Here is a 17,336-nt window from a genome sequence, read left to right as displayed (position 1 = left end):
TCCAATTTTGGCACTACCTTTTTAAAAAAGAGAAAGTGCAAAGAATGGCAATGAGGTTGTTCAAGAGACTGAAAACTAAATCTTAGGAAGAGAGGCTTAGGGAATGGTTATGCTTGGCTTTGAAAAGAGAAAGTGAAGTGCCTGAAAGGGAGTCACACAGAAAAAGGTCAAGACCCATTCTCTGTCACCCCAGATTGTACTGCATGAAACAATGCTATTAAGTTGTTGGAAAATAGATTCCAGTTAAATAGAATTAAAAGTTTTTCCTAACAGAGCTGTTCAGCTGTAAAACAGATTTCTGAGGGAAATGATGAGCTATCTGTCACTGGATGTGTGACACCAGCCAGAGTCACTTGTTGAGATGGGTAGCCATATACATTAAAGAAATAAATAACATAAAATATGTTGTAGGAAAAGTTGGACAGGCGTTTGTTGAGGAGGCTTTTAATTTGGATTCCAACACAGAGCAGAGAGTGGACTCCATGGCCCTTCCAATTCTTGGATTCTGTGATTTATTGGAGTAGCATCTTTTCCTCTTACGCTTGGTTGTGGAGTACTATTTTAAAGATGGTGATTACTAACTGGAAAATAATAGGAAACACAACCATGAACCATTAAAAGAACATGAGGTTAAAAAGAAACAAAAGCTGTTCATATAAACATTTAGAAACCACAAAAGAGAGAGCCATTTGATTTTTTTTAAAAGCATACATCCACTTCCTGGTATCTTTAAGAAAAAACAAATGCTTGAAATGGGCAATTCAAAAATGCCGGTATAATTATTTGAGGACATGACTTCCCCCCAAAAGTCTTTAAGGGAAATGTTTAGAAATCCAGCTAGACTATTCTGGCTTTGTAACAAGATGAAAGTGACTTCCTAAAATAAGTTTTTATATGTCCAGTGCCATGGATTATACGTTCATAGAACTTAGTATCTCTGGGAACAGCTGTTACCATAATCCCAACTGGATGGTCCCGTGTTCTATGAAATGTTATAAGCAATCAGCAGAGGAGTAGTCCTCGGCTTACGTCCATTTGTTCAGCAATGTTCAAAGTTACGGCAATGCTTAAAAAATGGACGTATGGCTGGCCCCTGAAGTTCCAGCCATTGCAGCACCCCTGTGGTCATGTGACTGCAATCTGGGTGCTCAGGTGCCTGGCTCGTGATTATGACATTGCAGGGAGCCATGGTCCTGTGATCGCCGTTGGCAACCTTTCCTGCTGGCTTCCCACAAGCACAGTCAATGGGAAATCTGGCAGGGAAGGTCACAAGTCACTCTGGCAAGTTGCTCCTGCCTGCAGCACACACACACTCAGCCTCCACAGGCCCTCCCTGGCTCCCTCAACTCATACACAGCCTGCGCTGGGCCTCCTGAGCTGTCCCCCTGGCTCCCCCATCCCCCTGCGGCACCCCATGCTCCTTACCTGGGACTCCCACCACTTCCCACTTAATGACCCATGCATCTTGGGGTTACAATGGCAACCAGGATTGCTGTCATTAAGCACTTAGCGACAGCAGTCAGGGTCCCAATTGCTGTTGTAACCTGAGGACTACCTCAAGGAGTCCTCACTTATTGATGAAAATTGGGACTAGAATTTCTGTCGCTAAACAATACGGTCGTAAAGCATGATGTCACATGACTACATCACTTAGTGACAGCAATCCCAACAGTCCCCATTGCCATCATTAGGTGAGGACCTCATATGACCGCAACTGCGACTTTCTGCCAGCCTCCAACAATCAAAGTCAATGGGAAAGCCAGCAGGAAGTTTTAAGTCCTGGTCATGACAAGCCTTTCCTTAGGCTGCTTGCAAGCAGGCTGGCAGACAGTTGAGTGCTGTGTGTGCGGGGGGTGGGGTGGCTGTAGTGTGGCATGAGGGCGGGTGAGGGTAAGCGCCACAGAGTATGGGCTGGCACGCAGATGGGTGTTGCGGCCCAGCGAAAGCATGGCCAGGCAGGTGGTGGGTGCTGCAGCCTGGCACGCGCTATGGAGTACGAGATCTCCGGGATCTCATACTCCATAGCGGGGGTCCTCAAGAGAAAAAGCGACAGGAGGTGTGTGACTTGTGACCTTACCTGCCAGCTTCCCCATTGACTTTGCATGTAGGAAGCCAGCAGGGAAGGTTGCAAATGGCGATCATGTGGCCGTGGCATGCTGCAACCATTGTAAGTGTGAGCTAGCTGCCAAGCTCCTGAATTGTGATCACATGAGTTGTGGTGCTGTGGTGGCCGCAACTTCAAGGACTGGTCTTACGAGATTTGTCGTACCACTTGTTCAGTGCCAACATAACTTCAAACTATTGCTGAACAAGCATTAACCTAGGACTACCTCTGTGTGACAATTCCTCTTAGCTGTATTTTATACACTTAGCTGGAAATAATGGTGAATTCACTGAAGCTTGCTTCTCAGTAGAGTTTATGCAGTCATAGGATTGTATTGTAATTTAGTATATTTTTGTGATTTATAAATAAGGGGTGAAACTCAATTGAATTTGGTTATATTGTACTCTTGCTTCCTATGGCAGATACTAAACTTAGTTTGAAAAAATTCCGATAATGCTGGTATTTATATATTAGAGTCATTGAGAGTTAGGCATCATATAAATTTAATAAAAAAAAATTATTATTATGAATATCATACTGAAGAAAGTATTGATAAACTTTATTTTTAAATATTTTAAACATTCTAATAATTGCTTGAATAAAATTGCATATTTCGTATTTCTTCATTTTCATTTTCTATTACTGTGAAAAGGAAATAAAAAGTTTTTAGAGTATTAATCCTGGTTTCAAACTTAGAGGGCTTCAGTAAAACTGGTTTATGAGCCCATGGGCTGAAGCTTTTTCATACATTGATAGAAAGTTCTCTACTGAATCATAAATGAAGAGTATGACAAATCTCGATAAAATAGTTAAGAGCAGAGACATCACACTGACAACAAAGGTCCGCATAGTTAAAGCAATGGTGTTCCCCGTAGTAAGATATGGCTGCGAGAGCTGGACCATAAGGAAGACTGAGAGAAGGAAGATCGATGCTTTTGAACTGTGGTGCTGGAGGAAAATTCTGAGAGTGCCTTGGACGGCAAGAAGATCAAACCAGTCCATCCTCCAGGAAATAAAGCCAGACTGCTCACTTGAGGGAATGATATTAAAGGCAGAACTGAAATACTTTGGCCTCATAATGAGAAGACAGGACACCCTGGAGAAGATGCTGATGCTAGGGAGAGTGGAGGGCAAAAGGAAGAGGGGCTGACCAAGGGCAAGGTGGATGGATGATATTCTAGAGTTGACGGACTCATCCCTGAGGGAGCTGGGGGTGTTGACGACCAACAGGAGCTCTGGCGTGGGCTGGTCCATGAAGTCACGAAGAGTCGGAAGCGACTAAACGAATAAACAACAACAAAACCATAGTATATTAAACATGAATGTGTTAAATTAAACAAACAGATCTTTACTATGAAATGGAGCTACCTTTTTCCCCATTCACTTTGGACTCATAGGGCAGTGCTTTTCTTTAACCAGAACAACAATATTTGAAGGAGTGGACCTATCTCTGTCACCCTGGGCAGGATCAGAACCAGTGGGTTGAAACTGCAAGGCAGTAGATTCAGGTGAGATAGGAGGAATTTCCTGATAGTAAGAGCTGCCAGCTGATAGAACAAGCTGCCTCATTAAGTGTTATGCTCCAGTGAAGGCTGGATGGCCATCTGTCCAAAATGCTCTTTGAGATCCCTTCCAACTCTACATTTTAGGATACAGGTAGCCCTAGATTTACAACCACTTGTTCAGCAACTGTTCAAAAATACAATAGCACCGAATGAGGGGGACTTATGATTGATCTGTGAAGTTGCAGGTGTCGCAGTGTCCCTGCGGAATTGCAATTACGACGTTGCAGTGAGCCGCAATCACTTGATTGCCATTTGAGACCTTCTCTGCTGGCTTCCCACAAGCAAAGACAATGGGGAAGCCAGCAAGGAAAGTTGCAAGTCACTCCTGCTGCTTTTTCTCCCAAGGAGTCTCACTATGGAGTACGAGATCCCAGAGATCTTGTACTCTGTAGCATCCCCTCCACCCACCTACGCTCCGTGGCGTGCACCTGCCTGCAGCATCCCCCACCACACCGTATAGCATTACATTAAAAGAAAAGTAAAAAAGATTTGGAAAGTTTTATCATAAACAAAACTCCAAAAAGTTTGACCAAATTTCTCAAAGTTCCTCTTAATTCAAATGTTGATGAAGAACACACATCAACAATCCAGTCAAGTGTAGGTTTATGTTTTCAAGTGTGTATAGCAATTCTTTTGGCAATCCCAATGCTTAGAAGGTTCACAACCGTTGATGTCTCGATTCCAAATACTGGCAGTATAGCCAACTGGAACCTATGTAACTTTGGCGTACAGTGAGAAGCCGAAAGATGTTAATAGCAAAAAGGGATTCTCTTTAAATTTTAAAAATAAAAGGAAAAGCAGAAAAATCAGTGTACTAACCTCTTAGTGAAAACGGCAAAATGCTAGCAGATAAAAGGCACAGCTAGTCAGCTATTTTGGTTCAGTCTTACAATATGTATTCAGACATGAAACTATAAATAGCAGGAATAAAACAGGATTGAAGTTTGAGATTAATAGAAGCATGGTCAGGGAAAATCTTTACTCTGATGAATTTAAATCATCAGGAACAAATGAATTGCATCATAGGAAGTGGAAGGAATTCACTGAAGTTTGGCTTTTATATGTTATCTTTGAGAAATCCTGAAAAACTCTTGAAATGTCAGATGACTGGAGGACAGTGAGTGTTGTTTTTGTCTATAAAAAAGGGGCAAAGAAAGATCTAGTAAATTGCAGAGCAGTAGTACAGAGCAGTAGTCTTACACTGACACGTGGGGAAATTCTCAAGATTGATCTGTAAAGTCCTTGAGGAAGGGACAGGGGGTAAATTTCCTGCCTGTGATATTTTTCTGCAGCATCTTGCCAATACTGCTTAGTTTCACCACAATCTTTACTCTTCATCAGTAGAGTTGATTGTGGTGGCTGGGGCAGTGTCTGGCTGGCTGTTTTATCTGTTATGTACAATCACCTGATCCCTGCCCTGTGGAGGATCTGTAGCAGACTGCATACAGGAGGTGGCCAATGCCTCATTGTGGGAGGGTTGATGCCAGCAGTCTTGAGAGATGCTGTGGTGTACCCCCTCCTTAAGATTTCCTCTTTGGATCTGTATAAATTCCCTTGAGACTGTGGTCAGTGTTCATTTATAGCATGCCCTACAGGAAGTGGATTATTTTGATCCTTCTCAGTCAGGATTCAAGCCTGGGCATGGGAGAGAAATAGGATTGGTCACTCTTACGGATGATCTTTGTTGTGGGTGTGGGAAGTGCACCCTTCCCTTCTTTTGGACCTCTCAGTAGCCTTTGATATCCATAACCATGGTCCTTCTGGATTGCGTCGAGGGATTGGAGGCTTTGTTTTATGGTGATTCTATTCCTTCCTCAGTAGGTAGTTCCAGTTAGGGAGGAGGTATCAGGTCAGCTCTTTGATCTGTTAGAGAGCGACAATGTTGTCTTTTTCATATCTGGTATTCAACAAAAGGAGTGTCAACCTGGCTATCCAAAGTATCTTAGTAGGTAGAGTTAAGCACCATGGTAATTGAATGGGTCATACTTCCTTCATGGATCTGCCTGTTCCCCTTTTACTGTATCTCCCTTTGCCACACTCTACTTGACAAAAATAAAATATACCTAGACCACAATTACCTTCACTTAAGCCACAGAAATGTGACATGAAGTGGGGAAGGAAAATAAAACAAGAATGAGATCCTAAAATGAAAAAGCCCTCTATCCTACATTTTATTTACAATACACACACACACACACATAGTCTATTTATCCACAGCCTCTGTGTACGCACAAGTTTGCCCATACCATGCCACCATTCAACCATCCCATCTGTTCTCACTTAGAGGATGAACAAAAAATGATCCTCCCTGGGACAGCAAAACTATTCCCAGTATCATACAGAACCTAGTAAAAGAGAGGACATTTACTCCCTGAAGTAGTAGCCAAAATTGACAACCTTTTTTTGGTGCTTCCTCCTTTTGGATCCATCTGGTTTAGACCAGAGCTAAATAGCCCACCCAGTCTTTCAGAATAGAACATGTCTGGGGAGGCAGGGCTTATTGTACCCAAGCCTCAAACTCATTGCAGGATGCAGAAAGAGGCAGGTAGTCGTTTAACCTTTCATCATCATAGCTTCCCATCAGCGGAAGCTTCTTTCCTCTGTTTTTGGGCATAATTGTTTTCCCATATGATAAGCATAATTGTTTTCCCAGAAAGCTAAGAATGTGAAAAGATTTTGATTGGTTTCTATCTTTGCGGGCAGTGTGTAGAAGATCTGGAAATAGATATGGGATTGTTTAAGGGTCTGTCACTGAATTGCCCTCACGAAGAGAAATGTCCAGTTAGAATGTGATTGGGCTGTTTTACAGGTAGTCCTTGTTTAGTGACCACAATTAAGACCAGCAACTCGGTCGCTGTGTGAGGGGGTCACTAAGTGGAAAATCATGTGACTGCAATTGTGCTTACAATTTTACTTCAGCTTTCCTTATTCCCCACTCCCCACCCTTTGGAATGCTCACCTGGCCTTGGGATAATTAGCAAGAAGGGAATTAATGTTTGTACATACATTCATTGGAGAGGAAGGGATTACAAGAAAGTAAGCAGGCACACAATGGGGAATACACATAGAAAGGAATGTGCAGGTGCCAGCTGTTTGTCTAGCACACTTGGGGCTGTGAGCTGTGAGCATGCATTGTGTGCCTGCTTACTCTCTTATAATCTCTTCCTCTCCAATCTCTCTGCTCTTTGAGGGGGGATAAAAAAGGGTCAGGCACAGGAGAGATTGCCTAAAGGGGTTGCTTGTTTATGTCAAGGTCCTGTCCCAAGAAAGCAGCACTCCCGTACAGTCAGTTGGTTACAACAGTATTGGCAGGTGACACATGACGGATCAAAGATCTGAGTAATTCATGGGTTACAAGCAGCTGTATAAGTACATTTTCTCCCCCCTTCCCATTGAAGAAATCTGTCTCTGTCTCTCGCTTTTGGTGTGAATCCACTGATCGCATGGCTGCCCGCTCTGATCTGTCCAGGGTGCTGATTGCTGGTAATTCACACTTCCCCATCTGCCACTTGCCTCCTGTCAGCCTATCAGTTGGCATTGATGGGCTGACGAGTGTTTCCTCTCCTGGCGCTGTGTGCGAACAAGTTGGTGGTGGAATTGGTGTCAGGGTGGCGCCGGGGGGGGGTGCCCTCCTGACAGTTTAAGAAATCGCTTTGTGGGGGGAGACAAAAAAAGGGTCAGGCCCAGGAGAGATTGCCTAAATAAGCAATTTCTTTAGGCAATCTCTTCTGTGCTGACCTGTTTTTTTATCTCTCCCCCTTGCAGAGCGGAGAGATCGTAGAGGAAGGGATTACATAAGAGAATAAGCACACAATGGGGTATACACCAGATGTTTGCCTAGCATACTTGTGGCTCCCAGCCCTGAGCACCCTGGGCAAACAGCTGGTGCCAGGGCATTCCTTTCTATGTGTATTTCCCATTGTGTGCCTGCTTACTTTCTTGTAATCTCTTCCTCTCCAATCTCTCCGCTGTGTGAAGAGGGGAGTAAAAAATGGGTCAGGCAGAGGACTATGCGTACTAAACGACTGTAATGATGAACATGTAACTGAGAGATGCTGCAAAGGTAATAAATATGTGCCTTGGTCCCAAAGTTATTTGTTCAGCACTGCCATAACTTCAAATGGTCGCTGAATGAGGTAGTCGGTAAGTGAGGTCTACCTGTATTTAGTGTTTGAATTGTGTTTTCTTTGTGCTGTGCTCTTACAGGGTTGATTTGCCAGTACATGTATTTGTATTCAACTATGGTTACAGTGTTACGTTCTAGTTTTCTAGCTCCATCTCATGACAGCAGAAATCTTTGTGCTCCTGCAGATATAATTCCAGCACAGGGCAATATCTCCAGCACGGCGCAGAAATGCTGCAGGATGGAGAGGCTGTGACACCACTGGGCTGTAAATCTGTGATATGGTTGCACTTTTCCCAGGCAAAGAACCTGTTCTGCATGCAGAAAGTCCTGGATTCAGACTGTGACATCTCACACAGTTCTAGATTCAGACATCTCACATAGTTTCTACCTGAAATCCTGGAGAGCTTTTGCCAACCAGTGTTGATAGAAAGCAGCTTTCTGCATGCCTAATGTATCTGACTGAAGTAGGTGGAATAGGGACTTGCTTCCACTAAAGCTGTGTCAAATGTTAGATGCTTTTCCTTTAACAGCTGCTTATCCTAGAAGGCTTTTTTCAGAAAAGCATGCATGAATGGAATGAAGAAAGGCATGTTTGGGAGAAAAGGGCTCCATGTGCTGCTGTTTGCTTTGTATGTATGTCTTACCTGAATTACCAGCCTGGCTGATTCATAATAACTGAGTTCTCCTGCTTTGTTCTTAGATCTGATTGTGTAAGAAATTAAAATGGAAGGTTTCTAAACAATGGCATTTTTCAGATTCCTAGACACCAGCCTTAGTTTTTTGAGTAGCTGGCATCCAGTTATACTCTTGATAATGGTTTATATTGATTGCAGAATGAACTCTTAACTTCTCCTACTTTTAATTAAGTGCTGCTGTTAGGGTTGTTAGAAAATCAGTACTTTTAAAACTTAATGTATTTTCTGTTCTTGTTGTCTTACATAGTTTTACATGTGATACCATCAAAAATGAGGCTGAGAACACGGAAAGCTTCTCAGCAGTCAAATCAAAATCACACACAACGTGCATTGAGAGTAAAGAGGAAATACTCAGAGGTGGAAGAGAGCATATCTGTTGGTGGAGGAAAACTCCAGAAAAATGAAACTGGCTTACTATCTTCAATTAAAAAGTTCATTAAAGGAAGTACCCCAAAGGTAAATATTCAGGAGTCACTGTTATATTTTGACATGATTGTGTTAATCTGCATAATATATCTCCCAAGATGGCTTACAAAAGCAAACGTTTAAATGGCAACCATTTTTTTTAATCGGTTCAGTTGTGTCCGATTCTTGGAGACTGCTTGGACAAATCCCTGCAGTTTTCTTGGCAAGGTTTTTCAGAAGTGGTTTGCCATTGCCTACTTCCTAGGGCTGAGAGAAAGTGACTGGCCCAGGGTCACCCAGCTGGCTTTGTACCTGAGGTGGGACTAGAGCTCATGGTTTCCCAGTTTTAGCCTGATGCCGTAACCACTACACCAAACTGGCTCTTAAATGATAATTATAAACATTTGAAATAAAATCAGTTGTAAACCTATCAGCCTGAGCACATTCATGAAAGACAGAAATCTGTCTGAAGACAGCAGGAGTTTTCCAAAGTATTTCAAAGACATAAGGCCACTGCTGAAAAGGTTCTAACTCTAGTTTTTGCCAGGCTGATGCCTCCTAATAGGTCAGAAACAGAAGCTTTGAAGAGATCCTGGGTTCCTCTGTGGGCAGTCCTATAAATAGCCTTGTCCCAAATCATTTTGGGCTGTAATGTCAGTATTATTATTTTGTCCAGAAATAGGTGGCAGCCAGTGTGGGATCAGTACAATGCATGCTGGTTGTCTAGCCCCTGTATCATCAGGGTGTATTTTGCTCTTGTTGTTTTCTAAACTATTTCTTAAAGCATTGAATGAAGATCCTCCCAGATCCAAGTCTACCTGGCTCAGCCAGTCCAGCTGAATTGTATAAGTTCTGAATTTTTCCTTTTAAGAGGCAAGTGAATACTTAGCTAATTAAAAGCCAGCCCAGGGAACAAAAAGAAATAAAAGAAATCCACTGGTGAATCAAAAGTGAAGACAAACATGGAGTACTCTGCAGTCATGATGTATAATACTTACAGCACATAAGCATTGTAATTCTATCTGAAAACAGGCACCATTGTCCTTATGCTTGAAGAAAAGGTCATTGTTGGAGCAGTGAGTGTACTCATTTCAGTTGAGAGAGGAAAAGGATTTATCAGATCAAAAGAGATTCTGCAGGAAAAGCTGACAGGACAAGAAGTTCTCCATAAGGAAGGCAAACTAAGGAGCAAGCTCACTGCATGAGAGTGCAACAAGAAGCAAAATATATAGAAGATATTCTGCACTGCTGGGAAGCAGCTTTGAGGACCTTTCAGAAAAAGCTGATCCTTTTTTAAAAAAGAATTTTACTAAGTTTCAGACAGATAAAAGCAACAGAAAAACAAAAAACTACAAAGAAAAAAAAGAACTAAAGAAGTGTAGAAACACAAGAGAATTTTTTTTAAGTTATAAAAAGAGGTGACTTCCAACTTTTAACAGCAAAGATATACAACAACAAGGATATACAACCCTTAATATTAGACCAAGATCACATTATTTCTATAAATCATAGCATTGGCACATTATAGAAATCACTAAGTATAGTTGTTCCCTCCAAGAAAAAAGAAAAAATACACACACACACACCCCTCCTAATCAACTCCCCCAGATAACATTTATTTAATTCTTTCCTTCCTATTCTGTGCATTCCTGTCTACTATAATAAAAAACTAAAAAAAACAAACAAATAAATTGTCTACCATTATACTTGATAATACAGCAATTTTAATAATCTTAATCATGTCAAACCCAAAATCAGACTTTTTTTTATACCTTAATAATCTTAATCCAAATCATTAAAGATAAATGAAATCAGCCAAACCCTAAAAGCAATCCAGATAAATAACTCTTATCCCGGTTCAAAATAAACCAGAGCATTTACATATCCCCATAATGAACACAGAGCCTTTTCCTTAAAGAAATCAAACAGCCCAACTGCCCCCCTCAAAAACTCCAACTTCTCTTCTGGAAACCTCCCATGCATAGTAACCTCATCTTTTCCAAGGCATTCCATCAGAAGATCAATTTCACTTGTGGCTTGTAACTTGATCACTCCGTTTAATTTCAGCTCAACTCTCCAGTCTTCCTCCAGCATCTCAGCAGAAGTTGAAGAGACATTCCTGATGCTATTAATTTCCTCAGTTTCATCCATGACATCCCCAACCAGATGAGACATTTTGAAACTCATATTTTCCACAATATCCTGAATGCCTTGCATAAAAACTTGATAAGAATCAGAAAAAAATTTGCTTGAGTTCTCGATGGAAGTCAGAGAAAGTCTGTTTGAGGTCTTCCATGTCTCACACAGTAGATTATGGCACCCCCTAGGAGCTTAACCAACGAAAGTCAAAGATATGAAGGAGTGTGTTTACTTAAGCAAAAGTGAGATTGCAGACAATTCCCCAGGGAAAGTAGAAGCAGAAAAGTTAAAGTTCAAAACAGCCAATTCAACATGTAGAAAAATGCTAATTTCTTCAAATTTAGTACAAAAATAATAACAGGGAGACAATTATTCACTCTCAATCTTCCTTAATATTTGGATGGAAAACAAGCCAAAACTTTAAAAGAATTTTTTTAAATTAAGCACCAAGAGAGCCCACTTCTCCTTGCTGTAGAAAGCCTCTCTTAAGGTACATATACTTAAAAAAATATGTAAATTGAGTGATTTAGAAATGGGGTGGCCGGTCTTAATGTCCCTTTAAGGCTATAGAGCGGCTTGGAAAATGGTGACGTCTGAGCCTGCCAGCAGCTCTTACCAGCTGAGCGTGAACTCCGTTTATGATCTTCTGGCTGCAAGCCGCTGTCCTGGAGGACAAATGGGGTAATTCCAAGTGTTTTCCTTCCCTGGTAAAACGCTCCTGGGCTTCAGGAAAAACCTGCCTGAGCCCCAAAAAACTGCTGCATTGTCAGTTCTGCCTGCCAGCTGTTCAGTCCACCATGTCCCCACCAGAAGCCAAAGCTGAGCCTTTAAGGGGAAAAAAAAGTGATACTACAGAAGAGGGATATAGGACAGTGGATCTCTGAAGTAAAGCAGGAATGCAGTTGCAGAGTCATTGTAGTTAGTGACTCGATAGCACAAGGAATTGAAATAAATGTGTGCTGACTGACAGGAGCAGGGAACAAGAATGTGACAGGGTAACTTCCAATTATCTGCTAATCTATCGGGGAATAAATAACACTGTAAAACATAGCAGTATAATGAATTTTGAAGATGTTGAAAGGAAGCTCAAGACTCTGCAGTTTAGGTAGTCTTCCCATCCATTGTTCTGTCCATGGGAAAATCTCAAATATCTCTAAGATGATTGCTTCTACCAAACAAAACGATTGCAGGAAATTATGGACTTTCCAAAGTAGCAGGAACATTGGAGGAAAGTGACCACATAATGCTTCCGCTCCTGATTTTAAGGGAAACTAAAGTTGAATGCAGTTGAGTGCGTATTCTGACTTAAAAAATAATTTTAATAAAGTCAAAGCAATTATAAGTAGGAGTCCATGTCAAAATAAGTTAATGGGGAAAGGAACCCAAGATTGGTGAGAGTTACTGTGAAAAGAGATGTTAAAACCGCAATTACAAATTACATCAATTATTATGGCAGGTGGAAAAGAACAAATCACTAAGGAAGAGTACATAATTAAACTGGGCTTGAATTAATGTCTAAGGTTCAGTCTTTTTCTTGGGAAAATGTAGTCAACAGTTCTTGAACTCTGCAGAAGAAATACTATGCCAGAGAGTGCCATATTTTTTGAATAATTTTTTGATGAATCAACATATATAGTACTGTAGAAAATGACATAAGAACCAGAAGACCTCCTGGCTGGAGGGGACAGCCTTCATTTTTTTAAAATAAGAATTTTATTAGATTTAAGACAAAGATAAAAATTACAAAAAAGAAAAAAACTATAAAAAGAAAAAAGAAAAAGCTGAAAAAGAGTGAAAACACAAGATTTTTTTTTAATTACAAGAAGTAACTTCTGACTTTTAACAGCAAGGACATACAACAAATTTTCCATAATCCCTTACTCTGTATTAAACCAAAATCACATTATTTCTATAAATCATTCCATTAGCACATTAGAAAAATCACTAAATACAGTTGCTCCATCCCCTTATAATAAAAGAAAAAGATTATCTATCTATCTATCTCCTAATCAACTCCCCCCAAAGATAACATTTATTTAATTATCTCCTTCCTACTACTATTCTATACATTTCTGTCTACTATAATAAAAATCAGACTAAAAAGCATATAAATTGCCTGCCATTATAACTAATTATACAACAATTATAATAATCATATTAAGCCTAAAATCAAGCATTATTATACCTTATTAATCTTAATCCAAATTGTTAAAGATGAATGAAGTCAAACCAGCCTTAGAATCAATCGAGATAAATATTCTTAAGCCCTTACCCCACTTCAAAATAAACCAGAGCATTTACATGGCCCAATAGTCACAGAGCTTTTTTCACAAAGAAATCAAACAGCTCAACTGCCCCCTTAAAAACTCCAACTTCTCAACAGAAAGCCTCCCATACATAGTAACCCCTTCTTTTCCATAACATTCCATGAGCAATTCAGTTTCACTTATGGCTTGCAATTCAATCTGTCAATTTCTTCAACTTGACTGTCTGATCTTCATCCAGCATTTCAACAGAAGCCCTGATCTCACTATTAGAAGAAACATTTCTGTTGTGGTTAAGCTCTTCAATTTCTTCCACAACATCCCCAACCAGATGACACATTTTAGACCTCATATTTTCCACAGTGTCCTGAATGCCTTGCATAAAAAGTTGGCAGGAATAAAAAAAAATCTGTTTAAAGTCACTGAAAATCCGAGGAAGTCTGCTTGAAATCCCCCATGTCTCACACAGTAGATTATGGCGCCCCCTAGATACTTAACCAGCGAAAGTGGGAGATAATAGAAAAATTCCGAAATGTGTTTACATAAGTGAAAGTATGATAACGGGCAGTACCCCAGGGAAAGTAGCAACAGACAGCTGAAAGTTCAGAGCAGCAGATACAAAATGTAGGAAAATGCTAAAATCTGCAAATTTAGTACAGAAATAATAGGGAGACGATTACTCTCAACCTTCATAATATTTGGATGGGAAGCAAAATCCAAAATGTAAAAAGATTTTTTTTAAGAAATTATTTTTGTGATAAGCACCAAGAGAATGCAAAGTCTGTCTTAGGGTACATAAACTTAAAAGTGTTTAAGTTGAACCCCTGTTTCAATCCAGGGTTTCCAGGGGTCCGGGATTGGAGGCAACTGGGCCTGGAAACTGGGGGCTGTAGGGCGGGTCACTCTATTGAGGTGGTGACGGGCCAGAGATGTTATAGCGGGAACCAGAGGATGGGCCATCTTCAGAGAAGACGCTCCCAATGTTTGTTACTGGTGGCGTATTCCGGCCCTCTGTGTTCAGACCCAGGCCTGGTCAGCAGATCCTTGAGGGCCCCAGCCTCCAGCTGCTGCTGCTTAACACCAGGTCAGTTAACAACAAGGCCCCCCGCATATGTGCTTTAATCACAGAGGAGGGGGCAGACCTGATGTGTATTACCAAGACCTGGCTGGGCTCAGAAGGGGTACCCTTTCAGAAATGTGCCCAGCCAGGTTTCAGGTGTGGCATCAGCCGAGATGCCGGGGCAGGGGAGGAGGGGTAGCAGTTGTGATCCGAGAGTCTCTAGTGGCCTTCAGGGGCTGCTCCACAAGTGGCCAGTTGTGAGACCCTGTTCTTCAAGTTGGGTTCCTGAGAACAGTTGGGAATTTTGCTACTGTACCAGCCTCCCTGCTGCGTGGCAACCTCCCTGCCTGAGCTGGTGGCCATGGGCCTGTCCCAGATTATTTGGGACCTGACTCGAGACAGTGGCCTCACTCTGGATTTGGTTTTCTTGTCAGAGCAGTGGCAGTGTGATCTGAGGGGAGAGTTAGATCAGTCCCCATTATCATGGTCAGATCATGCCCTGGTGGCCCTGAGATTCTCTGGTGCTGCCCCACTCCGCAGGGAGGCAGGATCCATTTGACTGCTCCACCCCCGGTGACTGATGGACCCTATGGGGTTTCAGAAGGAGCTGGGGGTTATACCTGAGGATCAACTGCACGGTCCAGCGAGGCCCTAGCCACAGCCTGGAATAGGGAGGCGGCTGGAGCCTTGGACAGGATTGCGCCTGTGCGACCTCTCTTGCCCCATCTGAAGTTAGACTCTAAGCGTGAGTTACAATCTGGGGAGATGCCGAGGGAACGTACTTACCCTGTTACCTGGGAACGGTTTGATCCTGTTGGGCCTGAGGAAGTGGACAGGATCCTCCAGACTGCAAATGCAACCACACACCATCTTGACCCATGCCCTTCCTGGCTGGTAAAATCAACCCGGGAGGTGACTTGTGGTTGGGTCCAGGCGATGGTTAATACATCCTTGAGGGAGGGGGTGTTTCCAGCTGTCTTCAAGGAGGCGCTGGTACACCCCCTCCCTCAAAAAGCTGTCCCTGGACCCTACTATACTGGGCAATTTTCACTCGGTCTCCCACCTTCCCTTTTTGGGAAAGGTGGTTGAGAAAGTGGTTGTGTTGCAGCTCCAGAGGATTCTGGAGGAAATGGATTATCTGGAACCCTTTCAGTCAGGTTTCAGGCCAGGATATGGGACAGAGACTGCAGTAGTCACACTTATGGATGATCTCTGGCAAGAGTGGGATGGAGGGAGTGCATTCATCCTTGCTTTTCTTGACCTCTCAGTGGCTTTCGATACCATTGACCATGGTATTCTTTTGGGTCAGCTCAGGGAGTTGGGGTTGGGTGGCGTAGTCTTACGCTGGTTCACCTCCTTCCTCCAGGGCCGATCCCAATCGGTGGTGATAGGAGAGAGAGATCCGCCCCTCGACCCCTCCTTTGCGGGGTGCTGCAGGGTTCGGTTCTCTCTCCTCTCCTATTCAACATCTACATGAAACCTCTGGGTGAGATCATCTGTCACCATGGGATGAGGTATCTTCAATATGCTGATGCTACTCAGTTATAATCTCCATCCCGGGTGAGGTAAGTGATGCGGTAACTGCCCTCTCTCAGCGCTTGGGGGCTGTGGGGGTCTGGATGGGGGAACAACAGGCTTCAGCTGAACCCTGGTAAGAAGGAGTGGCTGTAGGTTGACGGCTCCTCTGTATCTGGGAAGTTATCATCTTTAGATCTGGGTGGGGTTGCACTGCCCCATTCAGACCCGGGGCATAACTTGGGGGTCCTTCTAGACTCATGACTCCTGCTTGAAGAGCAGGTGGCAGTCGTGGCCAGAAGGGCCTTTGCGCAACTTCATGTTGTGTGCCAGTTACGCCCTTTCCTGGATCCAGAAGCCCTCCAGACAGTCACCCATGCCCTGATCATCTCCCACATAGACTGTTGTAGTGTGCTCTATATGGGGCTACCCTTGAAGAGTATCTAGAAGCTTCAACTGGTCCAGAATGCGGCCGCGTGAGCAGTTATTGGTGCCCCAAGATTGGCACATGTGACACCACTGCTGCGTGAGCTGCACTGGGTACCAGTTTGCTTCCAGGTCCAATTCAAGGTGTTGGTTATCACCTTTAAAGCCCTACATGGCATGGGGCCAGGTTACCTGAGGGACCGCCTCATTCCCCTAACATTGACCCGCCCCACCCAATCATGCAGAGAGCACATGCTACGAACCCCGCCAGTAAGGGAATTCCACCTGGTGGGGTCCAGGAGGCGGGCCTTCTCTGCAGTGGCACCCGCCTTCTGGAACATTCTGCCCCTGGAGGTGAGACAGGCCCCTTCACTCGCAGCCTTCTGGAAGAACTTGAAAACCTGGTTCTGCCACCTCGCTTGGGGTGGGAGGGGCACCAGTTCATCTTGAGGGTGGCTAGTATCATAGATCTCTCCCCAACAAATAAGATCTTCACTGCTTGGATTTTTTATCTATTTTATCTTTATTTATTGGTCTATTTATATTGTGATTTATATGTTTTAATTCTGATTTTATTGTAAACCGCCCAGAGTCCCCTTTTGGGAGAGATGGGCAGTGATATAAATTTGAAGAATGAATGAATGAATGAATAAATGAATAAATGAAAAATAAATTTGGTGATTTAGAAATGGGATCGCCAGTCTTAATGTCCCTTTAAGGCTACAGCGAGGCTTGAATATGGTGACGCCCCATCCTCCCAGCTGCTCTCACCAGTTGATCGTGAATGCTGCTTGCAATTTTCTGGCTGCAAGCAGCCTTCCCTAGGACAAATGAGGTAATTCCAAGTGTTTTCCTCTCTCTGGAAAAACACTCCTGGGCTTCAGGAAAAACCTGCCTGAGCCTGAAAATTGCTGTGTTGTCAGTTCTGCTCGTGGAGCCCGTGAGCACAGCTGTTCAGACCCTCACATTCCCACCGGAAGCCAGCCTTCTCTTCATAAAGGTAGAAAATGGAGGAAATAGAGGCCACGCAATCTGAC

General features: G+C 42.9%; 1 protein-coding gene across 4 annotated transcripts in view; it reads left to right on the top strand.

The window, feature by feature from the left end:
- The window catches only part of CTDSPL2 (CTD small phosphatase like 2), a 52,372-nt gene that overhangs the window by 12,853 nt on the left and 22,183 nt on the right, over window positions 1-17,336 (top strand). For all 4 annotated transcript variants that reach the window (XM_063314517.1, XM_063314518.1, XM_063314519.1 and 1 more), the window contains one exon: window positions 8,738-8,946. In XM_063314517.1, coding sequence (XP_063170587.1) covers window positions 8,761-8,946 — 186 coding nt within the window. In that variant the 5' untranslated portion in view covers window positions 8,738-8,760. The remainder of the gene's footprint in view (window positions 1-8,737; window positions 8,947-17,336) is intronic.

Source organism: Candoia aspera, chromosome 13 (assembly GCF_035149785.1).
Source record: "Candoia aspera isolate rCanAsp1 chromosome 13, rCanAsp1.hap2, whole genome shotgun sequence".
Classification (NCBI taxonomy): Eukaryota; Metazoa; Chordata; class Lepidosauria; order Squamata; family Boidae; genus Candoia; species Candoia aspera.
The sequence above is the reverse complement of the archived record's forward strand: the minus strand, read 5'-3'. Positions and strand labels throughout refer to the sequence as shown.